Source organism: Fringilla coelebs (assembly GCF_963513975.1).
Source record: "Fringilla coelebs genome assembly, chromosome: 1".
In the NCBI taxonomy this organism is placed as follows: Eukaryota; Metazoa; Chordata; class Aves; order Passeriformes; family Fringillidae; genus Fringilla; species Fringilla coelebs.
This window is the reverse complement of record NC_140028.1, coordinates 116,979,338-116,997,921: the sequence shown is the minus strand read 5'-3', so window position 1 is coordinate 116,997,921 and position 18,584 is coordinate 116,979,338. Positions and strand designations below refer to the sequence as shown.

Below are 18,584 nucleotides of genomic sequence, written 5' to 3'. Positions count from 1 at the left end.
TTCTCATGCCTCTGATTGCTTGCTTAAATACCCCTCTAGTGCCAAACGTAACATCCCTTATCTATCCTTTGTTTAAATGGTTAAGTCTCAGTTTTACTGTTTCACGTCACATGCCTCTTTATGAAACACATGTACATCTGATTATTCTTCATCATATAGACCCAAATTCTATGAGGGATGCGCTGCTAAAAGCACACGAACACACTTCTTTCTGTACTGAGAAAAACATAAAAATTAGTCAGGAGGAAAGTAATTTATAGTATGAAATTTGCTATGGATTCTTAACTTTTGCTACATAAAATTGTAAAGATGACATTGTAAGCAGCTGTGTTAGCCAAGGTATTAGTTTTGCCTGTGTGTTGGTTTCACTAGCAAGAGTTTGTGAAAAGTGTAAACACTCTGAAGAATTCATAAAAAGATCCAAGATTCAATGAAGGTATCTCAAAAGAGAAATGTTCCAGCTAGCTTTCCATGAGGAATACGTATGTGCACTTTAGGATTCTATTTACTAAATTTTTCTTGAGTAGTCATTGCATTAACATTAAAATATATAAATTAAAAAAAAAATAGCTGAATTAGACTTAGCACACAAAGATCCTTCTTACAAGAAGTGCAGGGTAAGGAACACACATTTAGGAGCTCAGGGATGTGGAAGCTGGCACATATATCTTGGTGGAATTTTATTGTGATATATACACATAAATACATAAATACACACACAACCCTTTAAATTCTAAGGAAGTCCCAAAATACTGATTCAAATACAAACACCCTGAAATCTTCTCTCTGGATCTAGAAAGGCCATAGATACCAATGTCCTTTGCATGTGTCTCAGTTTTTCATCATCACAAAGCCCATCCTTCTCCCTGACAGTTTACTGTATATTATCAAATCCCTTGGAACAGAGGCACACCTCTTCTGGTGCAAACCTATAGAGGAACAGAAGTTCTCAGTGTAGCAAATCTTAGTACTTCAAAAACAAAAATAATGAGATAGGTGTATATGAGGAGAACATTGCATCCTTTCCCACCTCTGGGGAACAGAACTTTCCCTTCTGAGCAGTTTACTCCACGGCTTGGAGTGAGGCACATTTGAGGCTGCTACTGTCCTGAAAAACCTGTCCTCTGATCACTGCTGCAATGCACCAGCGGAATCTGATACCATTTGTGCTGCTCTTAAGGAAGTGACCAAGGGAAGAGAGACAAAGCTCACCTTTGCCTTAGGGTTCTCCTACCGTGGTTCTTGGATATAAAGAGAAAGAATTTAATTAAAAAAAAAAAAAAAAAAAAGTGGTGATGCTGGGGGAGCAAGGTTTCAGAGTTTTGCTCAGTCTGAGAAACTCATCTCTTTTCTTCTAAGTTATGATTATAGTGAAGGCATGCAATGAGTCCGGTCTGACAAGGTGAGAGTTGCATGTCTCTGAGCACTGCCTCTCAACAAGTGGGTCCTGTTTGCTTTTGCTCCTGCCAGGTAAAAATTATTACCAATGCAAGTAATTTTTCCCTGGCTCATCTTTATGCCTACACCCCTGTGTCCCCTAACACAGATGTACCTCAGCTTCAAATCTGCTGACAGTGACGCTACAGCACCTACAGAATTTGCTCAGCTTTTGGGTAGGTTTTATAACCACGCTGATCCCTGTGCCTCCCACCACTGCTAGTAATAACTGAACCAGTCAGAGAAGGTCTCTGCAAACCAGTCACAGCAGTGATTAGATGTAGACATACGTATCTCCTCGCCCTTTAAATAGAAGGCTTAATTGGCGATGTGGATCGCAGCTTTCTAATGGACAGAAATTAAACTCCATTTAATTCCTGAGCAGACACTTTCAATGCACAAGGTTTACCACACATTTGGAGTGGGGAGGGAGGGGGGAAGGAAGGAGCCGCATGCACAACTCTCTCTACCTCTGACAATCACTGAGGAAAAGCAACATGAGGACCAGAATGGCATAAGTGTGGCAGGTGTGAATTGACCTGCACTGGCAAAGCTGCGAGCTGGGAAACTTGCAAATCACATGATTGTGCAATACTTGGCTCCAGTCAGCGCTATCGTGTTCTTTATTAAAAAAAAAAAAAAAAAAATCTTAAAGACATGTACATCAAGTTAAGGGATTAACTGTCAAGTGACATTACTGAAAATAGAGACAATATATTTCTTTATTGTTAATGAAATTCAGTTAAAAGTGAAGGAAGTGATAAAGAATGTACTGTTTTGTAATGTATTTTACATAAGAACGTAATATAGAAAGGGAAGTGCAATTAAATCTTAATGTGGACTTTTTTATTTTTAGTTTATCATCTGGTTTACATTTTGAGCCCCTTTGCAGCAGTAAATTATGCTGGCATTTCTTAGGGAATAACTGCCATGTTAATTTAGTTTAATAAAATAACTGACAGAAAAGGGGGAAAAGAAGCAAGAAAAGACAGTATCCCCCTCCACCCTTATCTTTAGCTAAGTATTCAAATGCTTTCTATATGAATTGTCCGTGGTCCAACTCCAGTACCATGTAATAATACAATACATTACAACACAGTACAATACAATCTTGGGTTTCTGTAGCGCCCTTCATGCAAGCATCCCAGGGTGCTTTACAATCATTATGAGTTAAAATTAAAACTGAAGCACATACAATTCCTAATAGAATCATTTTAAAAATGCTAAACAGAACAAATAACTTTTAAGTCTAGATTTAAAAGTCCCAACAGCCAAGCTTTCCTTACTTCAATTGGCAATGAGTTCCAAAGCTAGGGAGCAAAGCGACTAAAGGCTCTCTCATGTTATGTTAAAGGATCTCTCATGTTGTTTATACTTGTGCAGTACTCCACAGCCAAAAATTTGCCAATAAGAAGAAAAAAAAAGAAAATATTTATTTGCAATCTTGCTTTAAAGAACACTGGAGAAGTGGTTTGTTAACTAATAAAATTATGGAAAAAAGAAATGAATCAGGGTTAGCACTTGGCCGTGACTGTGTTAAGAGGTATGCAAGAAACATGAACGAATACGAATGAATACAAAATTTTGTAGAAGTGCATTACTTGACTGCCTCTTAACCCACTAAATGTACCCAGAAGAAAAAAAAAAAAAACCAAAACCATGGTTATGTGTATGTGTGTACTTAACAAAAAGAAGAACATCACTACAGATATTTAAAATGCAAGTTATTCTAGATACCATGCCCAGGAACACTGACTGAAAACAGAAGTCAAGTAGGGCTCAGTTCTACAACTCATGCATGCTTTAGGAAGAAAACATATCAGAAGAAAACAATCTGTGTTCCTTTTTCATCCTGTAACTTCTCTAAAACTTGAAGTCCATATGATGCAGATAATCATTCACGTGACACAGTTCTCAAAATTGCCAAGATACAATAAAAAATGGTTGGTACTCAAAGTGGGACACACAGTCCCAAAAAAGCATGAATTTTCACAAGAAAGCCTGGTGGAGGACAGGTGCTTATAACTCCTGACTTTGGGAGTGTAAAAACAAAATTTAAAAAAATCAAACAACAGCAAAAAAAAATAAAGCCTCAACATTAGCACCATTCCTCTCTTGGACTCCTCCACTTTTCAGAAGCAGATCACATTACAGCACAGATACCAAGGGACATGCTGACTCCTAACAGACACCACTGAAGTCAGACACTGCATTTATTTGAAGAACAAAACATGCTTTCCCCCTCCTCCCACAATAATTTCAGGCCTCATAACTGTTTTGGAAAGTGACTTTACATCCTCGTTATACTTAATTCTAATAAGGAGACAGAAAAAAACAACTATATATTTTCACCTTTAATAGGCTGCTACACAGATAAAACAGTTGCAGATAGACTGGTGTAGCTTTAACACTGAGAGTGTTTAGGTGCATCTAAAGAACATAAATCAATGATCAAACAATCAATCAGTTGAAAGGTTGATTACCCTGTGAATGTCCTCACACAGCTCTACCCAAATACTTATTACATACATCTTGCTCATCCCATCAGCAATAGGCTCTGCAGTGCCCATTCTATCTGGATGACTAAAAATTCTAGGCACAAATTTTAATAGTTAATTGCAAATGTTTTAAAAATCCAGATACCATGTCAGCTTGAAGAGACATCACAGTGAATGCTCTTGAGCAACTGGGGGGTGGGTTGAAAAGCCCTGCCTGCCAAAAGCTGAGCCCAGGCCCTCAAGGATTTACTTCCCCGAAATAATTAATGGCATCTTTAAAATCTAAAGTACAGTAACTTCTAAAGCAGAAAAAAGAGCTGCATTCCTTACTCAGGTTATTAATTATTGGGGGATGGGAGGAAGACAGAAGAAACTTACAAGCAACAAAGAAATCCAAGGACTTGATCACAGGTCTAGGCAGGTAAAATTGAAAGGGGAGGGGGCAAAAAACACCTTTTGGTTTAGTAAAGCATGAATCAAAAATTGCTTACAAAAAGTATATACTTTGGCAACTCTTAACAGATCATTCCTTGATTATCTATAGGTACAGAAATTTTAATTTTAGCAAACACAACTTTTTTGGTTAGGATTTTGGAAGGGTGGATCAGAACAGCGGTGTGGAAATGTGAGAGGATATCTATTGAGCTGCCTATTTGCTATGATAGCCAAGTGCCTTCACATCAGGTGAACTGAGAAACACTGCTGTTCCAAGAAAGCTTTCTGTCTGTTGCCTCGTTCAGACTTTATATGATCTGGCAAACACAGCATGCAAATTCAGGGCAGGGTATCTGAACAGAAAGGAAAATATATGATCTATACCATACCCATGTCAGGTGAAGAGAATCATTCACTACAGCATGAAAGGTTGTTGAAAATGCAGTCAGGATAGATATATTTGTCACGAGTGCAAAGCTATGCAGAGCTGGGTATCGTACCAGCACTTGTACTGTGTATGCATACGTTTCATGCAATGCAAGCATACATCCCTCTGACTGAAATAACGCTATTCCCTCATCACCAAGAGCAAAATTATGTAAATGACATTACAGGCGGGGGAAGGGGGGAACACACAAATATCTTCCAAAAATTTTAAAATAGCCCGTAAATTACTATGTCCCCAAGTATCACAGCCTCTGGATATATATTTTTTTAAATACCGCATGTCCCCTACAAAATATTGAAAAAAAAAGCCATTGAGATTTGAAATTGTACTCTACATCAGGCCTGGAATTTCTCATCTATAATGTACTGACTCCTGGTTGTCCTGAGAGTCAGACTAGGTAGAAACAGTCTCAAAGGATGAGCAAAAGGGAGGGGACAAAAATCCCCAACCAAATACCTTCACATTTCAGGCCACTACGGGGTAAGAAAAAAAATACCTTGCTTCAGAAGTGTTTTGCAGTGCTTTGTTAGTGCCTGTTTGTGAATACTAACAACAATCATTTAGAATATCTTTTTGTAGAAGCAAAATCAGGCAAGATAATACCGGTAGAAAAGTCAATGTCATTTGATCACTGCCATATTTTTAAAGCAGTGCCCAGATACTAATTAATCTCTACAATCTCATCATTTGGTAGGTGACTTGTTATCATCTTTTCATGGAAAAGGTTACAGGAACTCAAGATAAGGGATACATCTAAATGTTTAGAAGCACACAGTGAGTTTGTTCTAGAATTATCAAAAGGATTTCCTGTCCTTTTCTTAGACCAATACCCCATGTCGCTCTCCTCTTCCTCATAAAAGTTGATTGAACTATATATATCATACTTATATATGTATATAACTACACAGAGAAACAGAGTAAGATGTAGTAATTCAATAGGAGTAAAAGAGGAAAAAACCCCTTATTAATATCTGAATAAATACAGAATAAATATATAATATCATAATATTTCAGTTGTTAACTGTGGAAGTAAGAAGAAACTTCTGCACTAAAAAATAAAACAGAGCAAAACTGTGAAAGTGAAGTATGAAAATGCTCAGACTAAGGCAAGACATTGAAGGACAAACATTAAGTAAGTAAATGCAACCGAACTGCCTGCCTGCCTGATCACTTTAGAGCAGCTCCCAGAAGGCCAAAGTAGAGTAGAGCTTCTGTGCAAGGGTTTGGAAATAAGAATTGATGGTAGAACAATTTCTTTACAACCCTTTGGAGACTGAAGAGCCAAAACAGGAGGGAAATGAGATCTAGGCCACTCGCGAGATAGACCAATTTAATGGAATGCACAAGACGGCCCAAAATTGAGCCCTAGATTAAATTCCAAGTTACCTTCCCCATCAAAAGAGGTCTGGAGAGGAAACCGAAATGAAGCAAGCTGTGTGTATCAAATGCAAAAAGTCTTTCAGTCGGCATCTGCACATGCTGCCAGTCTCTAGCAAAAATAAAATAAAATAAAATCTGCAAACCTGATGTAAAGCATGAAAATATGCACTTTAGTGCATCATTCAGAACAGGCTTGGGTTTTCCATGTAAAAATTGAAGTGTCATTTTACCTTGACTGCTTGATACCAAAAATTTGAAGCTAAATGTCTGAACGGCTGTTTGCAATTCCACAGCAATTCAGAGGAGTGTGTTTGCTCTTGGCCGTCCTAAGTACTCCAAGTCATGTTGATAGGGATTCCCCATGATGTGGGCTCATACACTGAGCAATAAAACTGATCTTCAGGGGTGCCTACACAGTCACAGAGTGAGAATTACAGCAGCTTCAAAAAGGACCATGTATTCAGCTCTCCTAATGAGAGCAAGAGTCACAGCGGCATTTTATCAAGAAAGGCATGAAGAGTTCCCACCTTTACACCTCAAAGTTTTAGTTGGACAAGAAAATAAATGGCTAAAAAATAAAAACAAACAAACAAAAAACTCTAGCAAATAATACTGTAAAGTTTTCAAGACTCTATAATTGAAACAGATTGGTTCTCAAAGTTTTGTTCATGTATTTTCAAGTTATTAAGTATGTCTGCACTATAAAATAGTTGGCTCGTTTTTAGGTTTTTTTCAGTAGACAGAACGCCAGTATTCTGAACAAATATGAGCCATTTTTTTAATATATAAAATGCAAGATTGCTTCAAAAAATACAGTAAACTCTAACTGAAAATGGGGCTTCAGAGATGCCATGCATTGAGCACAGCGGCTTAATTACTTTAAAGCAAGTCCTTCCATACCTACACAAAACAGAGTATTGCTAATGACAGTGACAGAAAACGATAACTACTCTCGTTTCCTACTTTGAGTCATTTTTCTGTGGTTAATAAATTATATCCATAACAGTGTTAATAAGTTATGGTACGGTGTCACTGCATTAGTTTGCATTTATGATGAAGCACTTCATATGGCATTACCTATACCCATGGAAGAACATAACAGGAGAGAGCCCTTCTCTGCTCTCAGAAGAATTTCCTATGCTGGCACTTTGATGGATCCCCTAAATAAATGCCGTCTCCTGACCTCTGCCTTGCTCTTACTTCTCACCTCTGCTGAAGGAGCACGCCATGGCAGGGCAATTCAAAAACTTTAATACCTTTAATAAAACACTGGCACTCTTAAATCAGTGCCCTTTCCATAGGAATGATATACAAGGAGTTAGAGGTAAGGCAAATATGGGAAAGATGTGGATCAATTTACTCATGTGAAAAGGACACTCATCTTCCCTCAAGCTCCCAGAGGGAAACAGGAAGACTTTGACTGACTGATGGGCTCTTGATCAACTACTGTAAAAGCTTGTTTTTCCTAAAGTTAAGAATAAATAAGTGTACTTTAAACTTAATACAATTTGGCTCTTAAAGAAAAAAGAAAAGCAGAAGCTATTTAAATTCTTGCAACTCAACTATGGCAGCACTGGTGGAGATAGAGACGGCAACAGTAATAAGCTCACTTTTAACAACAGAAAGAAGCTCATGGCTTTAAGTATATTCTTTTACAAATAAAGAAATACAAACCAGTAAACAAACCGTCCCAAATCAGAGTTCTGTAGTATGGAGTTTTAGTCATCTCAAGCATTAACTTGAAGAGCTGCTATTAAGAAAGATGTTTTTTTGTCCATTAAAGTTATTACATAAAAATTCATTATAGTTTGAAAGAAAATTTTTTAGAAGAATGTAATTATTGACTTGTCTCCAGTACCAGTATACTTTCTGTAGTAAAGCGTTCCTTTTAAAAGCTTTTTCCTGCTTTATATACACATATATACAGAAACTCCTTTGTGAAACACAATGTTCAAATAGACATGAGATATTCCACCTCAATAGAAATTATTTGTTTTCTATCAGTATCAAGTAAAAAGTAGCACTATTAGATTAAAATGGAGAAAAATCCCAAGTTATCTGCAGTCTCCATAAGCCAGCAGTGCAAGAGCTCACATGCTTTTACAGTAGGTACATACAAGATAACTTCATAGACATATTACTGGAATGGTTTGCAACCAGTGAAGATAATTTTGATTATTTCCACTTCAAAACTTCCTATATTGGAGCCACATCACTGAAAACAATCTAACCGTAGGGGGAAAAAAAAAAGGGATGGGAAACAAGTCTGCTAATCTCTTCGTGAAAACTAGACAGAGGAGGAGAGCAGTCTCCTGTAGATTAACTGAAGTCTTTCAGAGACAAAGACTCTAGTATTCTAAGCAACTGAAATAAAATCCCCATAAAAATACCTTCACTTAATTTCTCTTTCTCCCTCCCTGCAACAACTAGCATCATTTTTTGTATATTGAATTCGTCTCCACTGCGCCACAATGAAATACATTTTAAAATTTAAAAGGTAAAAAAAAATACCATGTTCCCACCACAGGATCATTGGACATCATACTGCATAGAAAAATGAATCGTGCCTTTGCAGTAATTTGACAAGAGAAGAATAAAAAGAATGGCAAAAATAGAACAATACGACTAAGGCTTGAAGAATGCATCGGTTCAATATTTAGCAGTGCATAAATTGAGGTCTCATTTTTGTTTAGGTATATTTTGATTAGAACTAATAAATGACTGATTTTCCTTTGGTTCTTTGCAACAACAACATATCACCCAAAGAGCTTTATTCTTTATTCCCTTCTCATATACCATGCCAAAGACTGTCTCAGTTTATGAATTAGCATTTAAAACTACTGTAGGTTATCTAACAAGCATTCAGATTCAATAGTACTTTTGACAGCAATAAGTAAAGAGCCTTTTAACATCTTGAACACATGTGCTTGAAAAAAGTAGTTGCATCAAAGCAGTTCAAAGACTGCAGACAAAAACCAGTTAAAATCCAGTTTGCTGTGAGATGATTTTAGTGTGGTGTAAACAACCTTTCACGACTCCCCATGGGAAATGTTGTAAGACTATGTTCAAAATGAATCAGGCATATTTATAAAGATCATGAAGTGGTCAAATGCATTTGCATTTTTGGCAGATCCACTCCACGGGTACTACTTGCTACAGTCTGTAGAAATCTCAAATCTCACATCAGCCTTGCCTATAGTGCTTTATTATTTATTACATGTTATGCTAAGTACCTGCGAAAGGGGACATTCCTTGGCCAATGAACTCTGGTTCATATCCTTCAGTAAGTCCTTCAGAGCATTTCTTACTGTTGTGTGAGACCATTGTTCAGGAGGCAAGTCTTCTAGTTTAGGGCAACTATTTGAAACACAGATTAGAAAAGGGATTATTACAAGATTGCATCCTGCTGCAGAACATTCCTTTAAGACAGACAGATTTCATTTTGCGCATCAAGCAGATGCATCTGGAGATTGCTCTCGGTCTCCTGATTGTTCCGATTAGTTAATTACTTTATACAACACATCTGCTGTATTGATGCATGAATTATACATCAGCTGCATGTGGCGACTATTTTTTCATGTTACTTCTACCTTCCTGCTCTGATGCGCTTGGTAAAACAATTTAAGGTGTAATGCTTTCTCACGACTGATCATGAAAAGCATTAATATATTAACCATTTTTTCCTTTTTGTTGCCGTGAAATTTAAGAACCTAGACAGCAACAATAAGTGCGAGCAAGTCATTCTTTTACAAAATGCACACAGATGGTACTGTTCATGATATGCAAAAATATTTTTCTCTTAAGTAAACTTTATGTAAAATGCCTTCTTGTAATGCATCATTTAATTGACTAAAATGCAATATAGTTTTAATGAGATATCCAAAGAAAATCTATGTATCAGAGCTATAAAAGTTTTCTGCAATAGTATACTGTAAGTTAAAGAAGAATTAGAGTAACTAAAAAGGAATTTAGGCAAGCCTTTGTACTTTGAGCACAAAGCACAGTGGGAATTAAATACAAGCAATATTAACAGTTAGGAGCAGACAAGTAACAGTTCACATCCCAGAACTGGTATATGACTTACCTGTGTAACTGGATTTTCAGTGTGACCACATGATACACGTCTTGCAGCATGTCTGCTACTGTAGCATCAGGGGCATCTGTCACATAGGAGAGTGGAACTGGATTCCACTTCCCAACCTGGATAAGCCCTGCAGGATTGTAATATTCAGAGGGGAAGGGGAGTGGGCAAGAAGGGCAGGAAAAATTGAAAGAAAGCAATTTACCTTATTCATAGGGGCAAAGGAAATATCTGATTTTAACAACATCACTACCTTTGTTTCTGACCCTTAAATCTGGCAAAACAAAAGAACAACCCCCTCCCCCTCCAAAAACCCCCACCCACACAACACCAAGGATAGGCCTTTTCTATATTATGAAATTATACAAATGCATGGCAGTAGAGATTTTTTTAATATGTATAAAAGTATATTTTCCTAAGTTCCCTTGAATTCAATAAGACTGATATAATAGTTAGCATTCTTCTTAACAAATTAGTAAGAATTTTGCAATGCAAGAATTGAGCACAAAAAAAATTACTTTTCAGTCTATAAAACCATCAGGAACAAAATAAAAGAAACAGAGCTGGATATTCAGTCATAAATGCAAGTTGACTCTCAACAGTCCATCTGCTCAAATATGCTTTACACTTCCTTGTGGATCCTCAGTGGAGCAGATTATTAAGGTCAATAAGCATACTAATGATTCAGTTGAAGTCTTTTTTCTTCTTTAAAAAAAAAAAAAAAAGACAAGAAAAGGAATTTACCTCCACATTCCCCACGAACAAAATGTGCACTAACTAAATAAAAACACATCAAGGAAAAAAAAATACGGACACAAAATCTGCAAGAAGTTTAAGAAGTAAAACCTGCATTGTATTCCTGAAAGAAATCCTACCCCTCCCCCAAGACCCCACAAACAAACACAATTCATGGTACAATTTCATAATCTTATTTACCTTTTGCTTGGGCAGCAGAGCTGTGAGAATATCCAAGAGATAGCAATGCCATTTCAATCAGCTGGTTGAAAAGCATATCCTTCCTCACCAACACAAATTCTGCATGCTCCTCCTTAGAATCATACTCAATGGCATTTTCATAATGTTCCACTACACAGAATACTGGAAGCATACTTCCTATTAAAAAATTAAATTTAACATATTAAACTTGAGTTATAGTAGAGTAGGTGGGTCTATATAGAGTTATGTAAATAAAACCTGTACGAACAGGCAGAAGAGGCATCAAGAATCACCACAAATATTTGATCAACATATTCCCCGAGTCCTTTCCCCTCACCCTCTCCAAAAACCAGCAAGTTCTACAAAACATACATCTTCCTGAAAGGCAGAAATGCAAATCTATCTCCCTTGATCAGATGCAGATTTAAAGAATTACCTTCTATAGAAATAACAAGGTTGACTGAAGAGAAGTTGATTCTCTCTGTCCTGCCTGATTTGTTGTGAGTAGCAGGCAGCATGAGAACCTAAATACATACTGCAGATGTCTTCACTGTAAGCCATTTTAGTACCAGCCACATAATTTTGTTTGTTAACATTAAAACTTTCTTAGTCCTGCCAAAAATATTTAATTGGTTTCAACATCAACAACAAATCACCTTGTGTGTTATATATTCACTCTGAAAAGAGTACACAAGGAAACAAGGCAAAAGTTAACACTAATTCGTGCTTCATTCACTGAGTGCAATTGAGCACTACTTTCACTTGCATCTTTAAGGAACAAATCACGACTTCAATGCCACTTTAAGAAGTGTACCTGCAGTTCAGGCTTATTTTTGTTGTTCTTGTTGTTGTTGTCTCCTGCACTTTACATCCCACAATGCTATTTTGGCATGCCTGAAAGTTAATTACTAGTTTCCAGTTTTGTAGCATCATATGGCAAACCCTTCTATACACTGCACAGAATATTAAGCAAGTAACCTTTTCTTCTTTCCTTTTGCCTTTTTCTTTTTTTTTTTAATTTATTTTATTTTATTTTATTTTCCTCCCTTTTGATGACAGAGAGAGAAGTAGCAAATGACCCAAGCTGGTTTAAGGACAAAGTCTCTCCCAGCAATCAAATTCCTGGACTTTGAAAATCCCTCCCAGCCTCCCAGATGGACATGGACGACACAATGACCTGTGGTTTTAAGCTCCAATCCTGTTCCGCTGTCTCCAGCAGCACAGGTTAGGATCTCTTAATGACAGAAAGAAGAAGGGTTAAAAGGAGATGTACAGAACTGTCTTATGGCAGCCTGCCAGAGGGGTATCATCTTTAGCATAAATGATGACAAGGGTTATTTTAACAGGGCACCCAGGAACTCCAATTAGTCCTACAATGTTAATGCCTCTATAACCACTGCCCTCTAGACTTGCAGAAACCTCCTAACCTGCTAAGGTGCACCAGACATGCTGTAGTCTAAAAGGAAGCGTTACTCTTGACAATAGAGCAAGACCACATCTGCTGATTTGTGCTCTATCATATAGTAAGAAATCAAGATAAAAAAGATACCTCTTAAGCACGTATATTTAAACTACATCTGTTCACCAGAGAGCCAATCTCTGGCAAACAAACCCCTTCAGGCTTGCAAGGAAAAGCTCACAAACTCACTCCAGTTTGCCCAATAGGCTCAGCATGAAAGACTGAAACACAAGAGCAAAAGCTTGCCAATATTTATGTAGTGCAAGAAGGAGATTTTTTTTTTCTTTTTAATTTTTTTTCTTTTTCTTTTTGTAATCTGAGTGAGACTGGCCAGGAAGGGAGAGAAGACCAAAGCAAAAGCAGTACATGCAAAGCGGTGTTTATTTCACTGGTTTTAAATAAGCTGTGGACACACACGATTCATCTGCAAAAAGCTGGTGGTTTGTTTTTTGGGCTTTTTCTCCCTTTCAGGCTCTCACAATTGATGTTTCACCTACTACCATCTGACTCAGAGTAAGGGCTCAAAATTCTTAAGTAGCTTCACCAGTAATTCCTGAAGATAAAGTGTAAGCAAAGCTTCATTCGAACAAACACTGCAGATACATCATAAACCAGCTAAAGCATATTTGTTCTTCCCCTTATCAGCTCCTACAAATTAAGCTATGATCAGACACAACACACAGGTACTTTGCTGCTTATCAGCACCTTTTTTTGCCAGGTACATGGTTTCTTCAGTCGCAGCATTTTGGGCAATGTGGTACTTTAAACAACACAGGAGAGCCTCCTGGCCAAATTTTGAGGCACAGCATAGATTAACAGAGGTGGATCCTGGTAGTGCGACACAGGTATCATCTGACTACAAATCAAGCCACTAAATCTTTTAGCAAACTGTCACTAGTGTCCTTCTGTTAATGTGAAAAATGTTATACAGGAGAGCACAATCTCAGCTGGCTGATCACTCCTGCTAGTACTTGGCAAGACCTCCAAGTGCAGCAACTTCATAACCTTCTAGTATTAAAGGGGAGAGCATTGGTCAGTGCTCCCTGCTAAAAATACAGCATGATTTAAACCTGAAGGCAGTGTTAGAGCTTTTGCTGAAGGTTTACGAGTCTGTGTAAACAGCACGTCTGCCATAAGGAGCACTGAAGTCTGTAGAATCCTTGTCTAAAACTGTCCTGGCATTAAAGTTTGCTGTGCAAATATCACATAATACCAGAGACAGCTGAAATCTCCTATTTAGGAATTTATGGAACTTATATGTTTGCAGGCGTCAGAAAGTCCTTTTTATACAGCCCCACTGCTTCACTGTACAATGTTAATGCACTCTGCTTGAAAAGCCGTAATAAATTATATTTTTAATGCTCTTACCCTGGCTTTCTTAAGATGCATACATTCTTGGCAAACAATCAATAAATAGGGTAATCATGAGCAGAGGCCAAAGAATTTGCTGAAGTGCTGTTTTTCCATTTTTAATAGATAAAGATCTAACAATACGGACTGCTGTGTCTGTTCATTTCAGGATCAATATATTCTTTGTTTTCGCCAAACCGAGGAAAAAATAAATGATTGTACGATAAATGTTATGCATCAGACACAATGAAATTCCTCTGCCTTCTAACTTTGTGCGTTTAATAGTCTTGGTTGCATTTTGCACTTTGCCTAGCAAATACAAGAAAAATCTGGATTATAAACACAACTGATTATACTAGGAAAAGTAAAGGCTGTTTTAAGATATATGCCAAATTACATGCAGCATATTTTGATTTAAATTAGCAAGCCTGCAGGACATGGTCAAAAAGACTTACAAATTTTGATAAGGAAAATTTGCATATTATTGTCCATTAAAAGTATTTTCAATGCAAACAAAAGCCATCCATATACAAACATCAATGATTCTAAATGTGCCTTTTCCTTGTGTAAATGTCTAATTACAGCAAACCAGCCACTGAAAAATATGACACCCAAGTTGTTCATTGTTCAATAATGAATTGTACTTAAGAAAATAAACTGCGAAGATTGACATCATAAATGACTTTTCCAATGTGATACCTAAAGATTTACACTCTCTCCTTTAAACCAACTTGCAACTGCTATGGAAATACTGCTGCCCTTCCAATCATAGGACCATCATTAGGAGGAAAGGCGAAAAATTTGTTTTTGGGGTTCAGTATTTACTCTCACATATTTTTGAGTTTCTTAGCCCAGCGCTCAAATTAATGCATCAAATTACTTACATTTCAATGTAAGAATTTGCTTTAATCACAGTAGCTAGCCTTTACCTTAACAAAAATCAGACTCCACCCTGAAAAGCAAGATGCTCCACCCAAGAATGAACCTTACATTTCCCAAATGTGATTTATATCAGAATTGGGAATATCTAGTATTTTAGAATGGAGATTTTAATCCTAAAATATAAATGAAGTAGAGTCTGCAAAAGTATGCTTTCCCCCCAAATATTATAAATCATATTTCTCTAATGCAGAATTATCAAAAGCGTTACCTTTTCTAATATTAGTTTTCATCAGGTGTCCAGAGTGTTTTAAAGGCACTCCTTGCATTTTAGTTCCTGTACTTCCAAGTCTTCCTCTTCCTAATGGGCTCCCATTCTGTTCCAAGCGCGCAATTTTGGCTGGTGGACCCTTCGGATCGCTTACATTGTTAGACATTTCTGAATGTTCTTTCCCCTGAGTTGCCTCGTTCAAATGATCCATACTCAGTCCCGCCTCTAAAGATCACCTGCCATGATTAAAAAAAAAAATATATATGTTGTACACGTGTGCGCATATGTATACGTACACAGCCTGCACATGTACAGAGACAGATATATATGTATCACAAGCTTATAAAGAAGAATAGATAAATATTTTAACTAGAAAGAAATGCCTTTTTTAAAAGAAACAAACTTATTCTTCAAAAATAACCTCATACCCCAGTTTACAGAGAGATTGTATCATAATCTACTGGAATGGTTTTTCAAAAGCCAACCAGAGTACTTAAAAAAAAATTTTAAAAATCTTTGGGGATATTTTACTAAAACTGAGAGTGTCTAAAACCCATATAAGTGATGATAATTGTCAAGGTGTGTGCTCCAAGACAGGTATTGTTACAAATCTCACAGAAAGGTTTGTTATTATTCGCGGATGTTTTTGTTGTAGAGAGAGAGAGAGAAAGATTCTAATGAAAAATTTCTTGATCTATTTGATTATAAAATGGACAAGTAATAATGGAGAGATTGTTAAAACTTTAGTTGAAGGAGCAACAGATTTATCAGAGATGTAGACTCTTGTCCATTTACAATTCCTCTCCCCCTTAAAAATAGAAGTTAGAAAAGAATTTGACATTTTACTTCAGAAAGCAGTGGCGGGAGATGTTTGCTTTTGAGTTTCCTAACCAATATTATCAGTTTATCAACTTTTGCAAGGTTCAAAATACGCAATTTGTCAGATATTAAGCTTCAAGTGTTAAACAGAGTAGTTTATTCAATTAAGATAAATAACTGAATAGTTTCTCACCAAACATAAAGCTGGGGAAAAATCCTCCACAATTTCTACAGTACTTTTGATGCCCTTAAATATAAAAACCCCAAAACCTGGGTGATGCTGACACAGCTATTTGAAACAAAAAAAACAGAATTTCATTAGCAAATTAAGAAAATATATATATATTAGCATGCTTGTACTTCCCTTTTTATAAACTTTTGAAACCTCTGTCCATTAATAACAATTACAGTTAAATCACTAAAAATCTCCCAAGCCTACAACATAGCAGAGTAAGTTTTAAGGATTTTTGCCCCTCATCAGAACCTGTTTTTCAACTATATTAAAAAACCTTGCTGAGAGCAAAGGCATCTTTCTGGTTATGATTTCACTAATCAATACTGTTGTGATTGTTAGGTATTTTATCTACCTTTCCCTGACAGGGAAAGGTATAACTACACAGACAATTATGTTTTTTATATCTATCTATCTATCTATCTATCTATCTATCTATCTATCTATCTATCTATATATATATATAATATAATCACTAAGGACAGGTCAACAGACATTAATCTTTGAGCTAGTATTTACATTAGCAAGTACAAATAGTAATACTGGGGAAGTCATATTTAAAAAGACTGGTGTGAATCGGATAATTGCTACTTTTCTTTCAGCTGCCTAATAATTCAATACATTTTCTGCACATTTCATAGCCAAGTTATTAGAGCCTAAATATCTTGGAATCTTTATATATATACACTTATATGTCACTAGTATACCTGCCAGCGATAATTTTGTAGACTATTTTTTTCTTGTTTGAACATCACAGTTTTTCCCGATATGGTGAAGAAAAAGGCAACGTATTAACTCGAACCTTTACAAACAACCTCAAGAATGCAACCAAATAGATGAAGTTCAGACAATCATTATTTTTCTTTATGCTGTTAGGTGACAGGCTAAGGTTCACTATTCATCTTTATCCCATCTGTTTCAGGTCATGCGTCTCATTAACAGTAAACACGCCTATTTTAGCCACTTTTTAAAAAGAATTTTTTAAACTGTGCTAAGTGTAACCTAAGCAAAGAATTACAGACTCAAACTGTTAACATCTTCCGATGTTTCTAACAACGCAAACAGACCATAGGGCTGCTATTCTGAGACTGGTCTATCTCAAGAAAAAGAGGATTAACAAAAAGAAAAAAAGAAAAAAAAGGGGTGTGTGGGGGGGGAAGAGTAAAAGAAAACACACACAAAAAACCTTCGAACAAGAAATTCCTCATCACTTTTGGCAACTTCAGAAGTACTCTAAGGCAGGAAGGTTCTTTGCTACAAAAAGTATCTAGTCATCATGAGTCAGAATCGCACTACATCATGTACAGTGAATAAAAGTGATAGATCGCCACTTAGTTAATACACTGACTGCAACCAAAACACCAAATGGGTCATTTTCACTTGGCCTGAGAATACCCACCCATCGGCATCCTTTCACCGCTTAGTCATCTTGTAAAAAGCTTTATGTTACAAAGCAAAATTACATGCACATAAAACACCTAATTTACTCATTTAAACTCCATGCCCAAGGCTAAAGTTCACTGAAACCTCAGTTTGGAATAGTGATGAGCAACAACCAGCATGGCCTGCCCAGGGAGAGGGTGGCAGGAAAGACCTATCATCTCCGCCGGTTCCAGGCCAGGAGTTTCCCCGGGTTTCGCATTTAGGCATCTTTCACAACTACAAGTTTTCATCACAGATCAGTGAGAGAAGAGCACAATTTCAAGGCACAGTTTCCCGGAGCCAGCGTACACGTACAGGCACACCGCGCAATTTCTGAATGAGAGTCGGTGCCGTATCTCCTTTTGTCGCGATGTAACGCTGCCGGTATTATATTATTTCTTTCTCTCCTCCTGAATCAGCCCCCTCCCCATGCCTTTCCCCTCCTCTTCCCTCCCTCCCCCATAAAAACCCATAATCACATTTGAGAGAGGCTCCGCACTTATCCGTTCCATATGGCTCTCACAATCCAGGCCAAGCTTTCCCTGTGACCTTTTAAAGAGACAAAGAAGCAAAGTACTTATCTAGAAACAGAAACACTGCAGTTTTCTGAGTGAAATTAGCAAAACCGACCCGAAACTCACCACTTCAAAACTTGACAGCATATAAATAACAAAAACAAAGGAGGTTTCCTTTGCAGCCCGAGCTCTTGAAGAGGAAGAAGTTCAAGACTGATGTTTTTAGGTCCCCCCCTTTCTGAAGGGGGGTGGGGGGGGGGGTGGGGGGGCAGCAGACCTGAGGACTACTTCCCCTAATATTCTCTTATTTTTTTCTTTTTTTTCTTGTTGCTATTTTCCTCTAGGCGGGGAGGGGCAAAAACAGATAGCGAGAAACAGAGTAGCCATGAGCAAAAATGGCAATGGACAAAAAAATAGAGATT

The 18,584-nt window shown here is 37.1% G+C and overlaps 1 protein-coding gene across 1 annotated transcript in view; it reads right to left on the bottom strand.

Annotated features, from left to right (window-relative positions):
• The window catches only part of SATB1 (SATB homeobox 1), a 72,665-nt gene extending 54,289 nt beyond the window's left edge, over positions 1 to 18,376 (bottom strand). The window contains exons 1-5 of the mRNA XM_084206545.1: positions 18,289 to 18,376; positions 15,175 to 15,410; positions 11,216 to 11,392; positions 10,283 to 10,409; positions 9,432 to 9,555 (exon numbers count right to left, since the gene is read on the bottom strand). Of these exons, the coding sequence (XP_084062671.1) occupies positions 9,432 to 9,555; positions 10,283 to 10,409; positions 11,216 to 11,392; positions 15,175 to 15,385 (639 nt within the window). The 5' untranslated portion in view covers positions 15,386 to 15,410; positions 18,289 to 18,376. The remainder of the gene's footprint in view (positions 1 to 9,431; positions 9,556 to 10,282; positions 10,410 to 11,215; positions 11,393 to 15,174; positions 15,411 to 18,288) is intronic.
• Between the last annotated feature and the right edge of the window lie 208 nt (positions 18,377 to 18,584).